The 6978-nt window shown below is 44.4% G+C and overlaps 2 protein-coding genes across 3 annotated transcripts in view; one reads left to right on the forward strand and one right to left on the reverse strand.

Moving 5' to 3' along the window:
• The first annotated feature begins 55 nt into the window (after positions 1-55).
• Positions 56-1827, forward strand: AKAP14 (A-kinase anchoring protein 14). 2 transcript variants are annotated; one of them, XM_014955046.1, is made up of 6 exons: positions 56-323; positions 502-619; positions 689-780; positions 932-1111; positions 1265-1317; positions 1692-1827. In XM_014955046.1, the coding sequence occupies exons 2-6, from the start codon at positions 511-513 to the stop codon at positions 1774-1776; spliced, it is 519 nt and encodes a 172-aa protein (XP_014810532.1). In that variant the 5' UTR covers positions 56-323; positions 502-510; the 3' UTR covers positions 1777-1827. The 2 variants fall into 2 exon arrangements, with proteins under 2 accessions (XP_014810532.1, XP_014810531.1); XM_014955045.1 differs by having other exon boundaries at positions 483-780.
• A 248-nt stretch (positions 1828-2075) lies between these two features.
• Positions 2076-6978, reverse strand: part of NKAP (NFKB activating protein) — a 6316-nt gene continuing 1413 nt past the window's right edge. The window contains exons 2-9 of the mRNA XM_014954919.1: positions 6683-6763; positions 6221-6294; positions 5880-5999; positions 5370-5415; positions 4835-4950; positions 4610-4685; positions 3980-4129; positions 2076-3346 (exon numbers count right to left, since the gene is read on the reverse strand). Of these exons, the coding sequence (XP_014810405.1) occupies positions 3172-3346; positions 3980-4129; positions 4610-4685; positions 4835-4950; positions 5370-5415; positions 5880-5999; positions 6221-6294; positions 6683-6763 (838 nt within the window). The 3' untranslated portion in view covers positions 2076-3171. The remainder of the gene's footprint in view (positions 3347-3979; positions 4130-4609; positions 4686-4834; positions 4951-5369; positions 5416-5879; positions 6000-6220; positions 6295-6682; positions 6764-6978) is intronic.

Consider the following 6978-nt stretch of genomic DNA (forward strand, 5'->3'; position numbering starts at 1 on the left):
TCCAAACCCCCCCCCCCCCCCAAAATGCCGATGGGGATGCCGGGAGCCCAGTGCTCCCGTTGGTTGGCTGGCAGCCACCTTGCCATGGCAACATGGAGCAAACACTCCCTGGGTTGCTGGGTACCACAGCCTGGAGAGAAGCTCTCATTTCCCCAGGGAGGAAAGGACAGAGACAGTGACACTGCCAGGGCCTGGGCGCAGCTCCCCAGGCACCAGCCACCCCTGTCTGGAACCAGACTCCTCCAGGTGGCCACCTGCCTGTGCCCCAGGGCCCAACCAAGGCAAGGGCAGTTCGGAAGCAACAGCAATCCCTCTGGGCAGCTGTAAGTAGGGCTGAGCAGAGGCGAGTTACAGAACAAGGGGTCAGTAGAGGGGGACTCACCCAGCTACTCTTTGTCTCAGAAACCCTTTCCAGAACAGCCTGAAGTTTCTCAGTTTCACCCTGCTGGGTCCTGCAGCTCTGAAGACTAACTCTCTTCCAGTGCATTTCTCTTTCTAAAGGTGAAGACAATGGACGAGGGAGAGGAAAACTCCGACAGCAAGGAAAAAGCTCACATTGTCACAGAAAATGAGAGAAGTATGATGGAATATCTTCCAGAGCTGGAGAAAAAAGAGAAAGGTAGCATGCCCGCTCTATTTGTATGTGTTGGGATCTTCCCAGGATTTATCAGCATTTTATCTATTTTAGAAACCGAGAGTGTCATCAAAAATATCCAGTGGATCACAGGCAACAACTTCACAGTGGAGAGAGGACAACAGCAGATTGAAGAATACATTTCTGTGAGTGACAATTCCATCTACTCAGGAAGGTCATGCCTCTCTTAAGGAGCGTGAAAAACTGAAGGAGAGTACCTCACTTCCTTTTTAGCACCTCCCTCAAGTCACCTCCACTAGACAGAGGGAATCTTAGTGCGATGTGTTTGTTCAGCAGACATGGGATGTTCACGTAAGCTGGCTCCACTGGTCAGAATTTCTCAAGGAAGAAGAACTGAAACACAGCAAGAGGTACCACTACAGAGTTTGCTGGAGTGTCCCAACACGCAGAAAACCCATCCCACGAGCAACAGCAAGTGTCTACTTCGTTATAGAGATCTCCAAAATCAAACCTGCTGTAAGTCCTTAGAAATGGCAACTACCAGTCCTTCAAGGGACAAGAGTACAGGGGGGGTTTCCTGAGGCAGGGAGACGCAGGGCAGTGAAGAGACTGGCCAGGAGCTGGCAGCTCTCTCTCGAGACACTCTGCCCTGTCTCTCCTCTTTTGCAGACCTCGCCTGTGGAGGTATTCTACACTCTGGAGTCCTGCAGGCTGATTCACAGGTAAACATTATTACTTTTCCATCACTGACACAACTTGGGAGGTTCTAGCAAGCTTCTCCATGCCAAAAACAAAGAGGGAGTTTGATCTAAGTAAGTTTGGAATAATAGCAGAGTTGGAGGAAGATGTCAAAATCTCGCTACGTAAAACCAAATGACCCTGCTTATCACCAGCTTCACTCCACCACAGGCATGGACAGGCACCCCATGAGCATCTGCCTTCTCCATAATGAATTTGTCTTGGGTTTACACAGGTCTAGTTGGTGGTCTTTTTCTCAGCAGACAGGCATGCCCTGTGAATAAACGCCAGTTCTCAGCTGGCCAAACTTGGTTCAATATTAGTCTTACTATTTACCCTCTTTTATTCCCTCCTCCAGGCCAGGACAGCAACCGTTTAGAGAAAAGTGGCTTAAGGACATAATTGAAAATAAAATAATCCTCATGGAAAGACTGAATTTCTAATGAACAGCTCTGATTCACAACCACCAATGCCACCAATGCTCTGTTAGTATTTAGTAGAGAACAAAATAAACACAATGAAGAAAAAGTGGCTCTTCCTTATTAGCATTTCTGGTTTGCGGATACAGAAAAAGCATGAAATCTGTGCAAAATGAACTATGTCCTGAGCTGGCAGCTGGCTTTACGTGATGGTCCCTTGCAGGGATGGGTGCGTACGGCAGGACGGAACCAGGTTCCAGAGTGTACACGGGAAGAGGCAGCTGGGCTGGACTCGCTGCTTGCAAACACCAGGTCTGCAGAACCCCAGGGCAAACATTATAGGACTTTTATTTTCTTTATACAAACATACAAGAAGACAATCTCTGCTGCCAAAACTACAACACAGAGATTTAGTGGAACAAAAAACCAAAAAACAAACCTCTAAAAAACACTTTGTTTTTAAAAGCATTTGAGAAAAATAAGGGGGTGTATATTTGGAAAGATGCAGTTGAATCAAAGATAGCCACCACAAAAGCACTACCTGGAGTAGGCCTCTGAGTACGGAGTTTAAAGAGAGCTATGTGACACTGCTGAAACATACCAAATTAAAATACCATAGGAGTTAAAATAAGGTTTTAATCTAGAACCCTTCCACAGACAAAAAAAAAATTCAAATAAATTGAAAGATACATCCTTGTTACCACCTGCGTACATGCAGGGGTTCCAACCACTGCACCCCACTGCTCTGATACCTATGTATAACATAGGAGAAAAAGAAGCAAGCAACTTAGTTCTTCCCCACGGGCTTTGGTGGATTGATAATCAGACCCTTCTATTACTATTACTTTACACCCCAATTGCAATCTGCTTGCTTTAAAGTAATTGAAGCCCATCTGTATTAAATTACAAATTTTCTATTTACAAGTCCAGTTTGAACAACAAACGAAAGATCAACTGCTTTGAGAAAAAAATAAAAGACATGAAAAAAAATAAATCTAAGCGGACAGTCTTAAACAGGAACTTAGGAATTCCTTCATTTTTGCTACTGTTACTGGTAGCTTGCTTCTGATGGCCAGTCTACTCTTATTAATCAAAATAAATGGAAAAAAATCTCACTTATCAGCATCAGGTAACGAAGCTCTCCCATGGAATCCTCCTGCTTGTCTGATTCATTGCTACCTCTAATCTTCCCTGCCTGCTCCAGCCTTCCCTGCCTTGTAGCCTTTCACTTTACAGGGATTCCTTTTCAACGGTGAACAAATCCAAAAGTAACTGTTTCCTTGATACAAATAATCCACTCCTGAGGCTTGGCCCTGTTGGGTGAAAGGCACTGCAGCACTTGCAGCTTTTTTCAAATCATGACTGGAACAGATTAGCTGCTGCTTGGTAGTCTCTATGGTGTACAGTTCAAATAAAGAATTATTTTTCCTCTTTGCCTTTAGTCTTCCTGTAGACCATCTCTCGAAAGCTTGCAAGGATCTTATTCTCTCGTTTCCTCCTCTCTTCCTGGTTGAAGGATGCCAGAGCTCTCTTTTCATCTGCGCTGTAAATCTGGTTCTCTTTACGCAGACGCACAGCTTCCATTCGGCGATGTCTGCGGAGGAGAACGTTGTGTACATCAGCACGGGCAGAGGGAGATAATGGCCCCCACACTCCTCCCATCCATCAACTGGCCTGAATGTTTTGAGGGGCTATAAATAAAGACACCTAGAGTAGAGAATCCAAACTGCACACAAGCCTTGCCACGAAGGAGTGTGGCAGAGCAAGGAACTGACTTCTGAGGGTGTCTGCTCTCAGCTGGAAGTACCATCTACCCCCAGGGTGTCAGCTGCTGGCTCACCAAAGTTTAAGTGAAATTCATGTAGGACTCAGAGAAAAAAGTGCAGCCAGCCTCTCACACTTTGATTTCTCTCCTGCCAGCACATCACTGCTGTTGTCCAAACACACCATCTTTGAGCCACCTGACACAAGCATTTCCACATTGGAAACACAAGATCATTAGAAGTATATTACTCGGAAAGAATTTTTGCTCTTGAGGAGAAAGTGTCCTTAAAAAACTCACCATGTATCTCTAGCAATGGGGAGTTTAGTGTAGATTACTGCAAGCACAGAGAGTACCTTCTCTTCCGTGCTTTTAACTAGAGCTCGGAAGCAGTCTTCTGACTGGCCAACAGAGGAAGCAGCTCTTGAAAGCTTCACTGAACCATTACCATCACCAAAACCATACCTGCTGCCACTCATGACATAACCAGAGCTCTCAAACGATGCAATCTCTTCACTGGTCAAGCCGATTTCACCTCTCCGGGGTATACGTTTTCCTGCTTTTACATACTCTGCCATTGCTGCACCTTCACCGGGCAAGAGAGCATGTCCATAGCTTAAAAAAAGCAGTGAGTTTAATCAGTTTCAAATAGAGAGAGCCTGAGCCAAAAATCCAGTTTCCCTGTTTGCTACTTGCTACAGCTGCATTTTTAAGTGCTTTCTTATTCTTTCCCACGTATTGGCCTGTTTCTTCCTTATGGCTAACACTAGCAACAACATCTCAAATTACCAGTTGAATCCATTCTGATTAAACAGTAATGAAGATGCTATGAAGTCACAATACTGCAGAGCATTAGAATAAAGGCGTATCACAATTGATTTTCTAGGAATTGAGGCTAAAAAGCATAAGCCAGCCTTTTCAACCTGAATTCAGGCCAGGGTAAAGGACAGCACCACCACCACTTCTGCCTGTGAGTTTCTGACACAGCACTTCTCTCTGATGCAGGCCTTGTTGTTATAACAGCCCTTTTGAACAGTAACCTTCAGGCTTGATTTACTTGATTTGATCTAAGTGCCGTTAGGGCTGGCTACTCACTTCAAAGGCCTATCATCCTGAGACGCGTGGGTTTTGGGAGCTTCTGGTCCAATCAAGCTATCAGCTTCTGTATTTTCTGCAACAATCAAATAATGAGGAAGATTAATATTGTGCCCATTGTTCTTTGTTATCAGAACAGTTACACAGGTCAGCAACTCCTAACAAAGAACTCAAGAAAAGGACACCAAGAAGTTTTAATCCAATGTTAAAGTCAGGTGAACCTACTTGATCTCTCAATCCAGAGATCTTCCCCTTGAAACGTTTCGTCATCAGAATCTTCACTACTGGAATCACTGGATTCCTTCCTGCTCTTCTTATTTTTCTTTTTCTTATACTTCTTCCTGTGATAAAGTCAAAGACAGACATGGTATTTACCAAAATTTAAGATGAAAGAAAATGTTTGGAATCATACTCAAGTCACTAGTTTCTCAAGGCAACTTCCACCTCCAGGAAGACCAGCTGTTTGCACATAGACTGATCTTGTTTCATAGAAAACATCTCACAGCAAAACAAAGAGTATACATAAGTTGTTATGTCTTTCATATAGCGTTAGAAAGTGGCTCCCTATGTTTGCAGCAAGTCCTCCCCTATGCTGCATGGTTCTGTAGATTCAAAGAAAATCCACCAAATTAAGATTATTCGACAGCATTTATAGCCCTAATTACAAGAGTGCTCAGCCTTTCTTACTGTCTGCTAAGGAAGGGGCGCTGCCCTATAGTCAAAAGCAGGTAGAATTACACACAACAACCTGGAAACTTACTTTCTGTTCTTCTTTTTCTTCTTCTTGCTTTTCTTTTTGTCTTCATCTGAAAAAAAGAAAGTATATATATTATCAAAAAGAGGTAATTAGCTATAAGTAGCTTACTGCACTGTGAAAAACTAACTGCCTCCACCAGCATGCCTTTGCCGTAGTACACAGCTCCTCAGACGTGATTTGTTTAGGTACAAAATAACACTGAGAAAGTCTCAGGAGAAAGCTCCTCCAGCGTGGTTCGATAGAAGAACATATCGACCATATCTCTGGCATGAGATGCCCAATGGATGCTGACTTCAGAAATCCTATTTCTTGAGGCCAGACTACAAGCACTCAAAGAAAAGGCACTGCAAACCCAGCAAGACGGTGAAAGAAAAGAACACCGGACTGATGCTGCAGCTGTATAATTTCAGAACACAGCAAGAACACAACAAAAGCCAGTAGCGTCCCTTTGTGGTCAGAGGAGCAGAAGGAGAGCTCTCCCACCACTCATTAGCCAAACCCCTCTTTTCTTACCACTGGAGTTCTGCTCGGACTCTGACTCGCTGTCGCTGTCTTCTGAATGTTTTCTGCGTTTTCTTTTGGATGCCTTTCGCTTTTTCTTCTTTCTTTTCTTCTTCTTTTTCTTTTTTTCCTCTAGAATGTTTTTAAAACATAACATTAGAGAACAGACTAAGATAACCTCGCTTCACATGTATTTCCTGATCTTCCCAAAGAACTCTCTCCCTGGAACTGCAGCCCACCACACTCACTTCCACCCATCAAAGCCAGTGAACCTCTTGCAAGCAACAACAGCAAATTCTAGAGTTCAGTAGCTTCCCAATTTTGAAATGAGCTACATAAGCACAACAAAATACCTTCTGAGCTGGAATCTGAAGAACTACTCTTAGATTTTGCCTCTTCATCTTCTACCGGTGTATGCTCATCGGAACTGAATGAAAATAAAAGTGTGCTATTTAAAATCTATTCCATAGCATCCAAGATCAAAGGTACACACATTACCAGACACACACTTGCAGATTTTGAGTCAATACTTGCAATAGAATAAAGAATTAAGCAGTTGATTTGTAGCACAGGAACTGCTTTCAGAACCACATCACAAACGTCACCTGATCACCTAAATCATAGCTTGCACAACAGGTATCTGGAATTATCTGGGGTGGGGGGGAGGAGGGGGGAAAGCAAGAATCTTGTTATGTTGATTCAGAAATGAACTGAAACAACATGAACTGTGGCAAAGTGGTAGGGGTAAGACATTTTGTAAATTATGTACGGAATATCATAAAAACCAGAAGGGAAGAAGGAAGAATATTCCTTACTCGGGGTCAGGAACCTTTGGCGACAGCCCCCAGACTTCAGGTGCCCCCAGTTCTCCAATCCTCTCTCTCTCATTGAGCCTCCTGTAACGAAAAACACCTTCACTGAAGCCTCCTGCTGCACCCCCCACACAAACGACTCCACTCTGCTGCCCGTTACCGCTTCTGATCGCCTAGAGCAGCTACAACAAGGAGAAGAACCCACCAGCGGCCCGGGAGGCCGGCAGCAAACGGCGGGTTAACGGCGGGTTAACGGCGGGTAACGGGTGTGAGCCCCCTCCCCGCCGAGCCCCGGCCTG

Source organism: Calidris pugnax, unplaced genomic scaffold, assembly GCF_001431845.1.
Source record: "Calidris pugnax isolate Ruff unplaced genomic scaffold, ASM143184v1 scaffold38, whole genome shotgun sequence".
In the NCBI taxonomy this organism is placed as follows: Eukaryota; Metazoa; Chordata; class Aves; order Charadriiformes; family Scolopacidae; genus Calidris; species Calidris pugnax.

Excerpts from the sequence above, each read along its gene's own strand:
- AKAP14 (XM_014955045.1), top strand. The coding sequence starts at position 85 with ATGGCAACATGGAGCAAACACTCCCTGGGTTGCTGGGTACCACAGCCT. Across the intron at positions 324-482 it reads AGCAATCCCTCTGGGCAGCT|TGCATTTCTCTTTCTAAAGG; the intron begins GTAAGTAGGGCT and ends ACTCTCTTCCAG. Across the intron at positions 1,112-1,264 it reads TCTCCAAAATCAAACCTGCT|ACCTCGCCTGTGGAGGTATT; the intron begins GTAAGTCCTTAG and ends CCTCTTTTGCAG.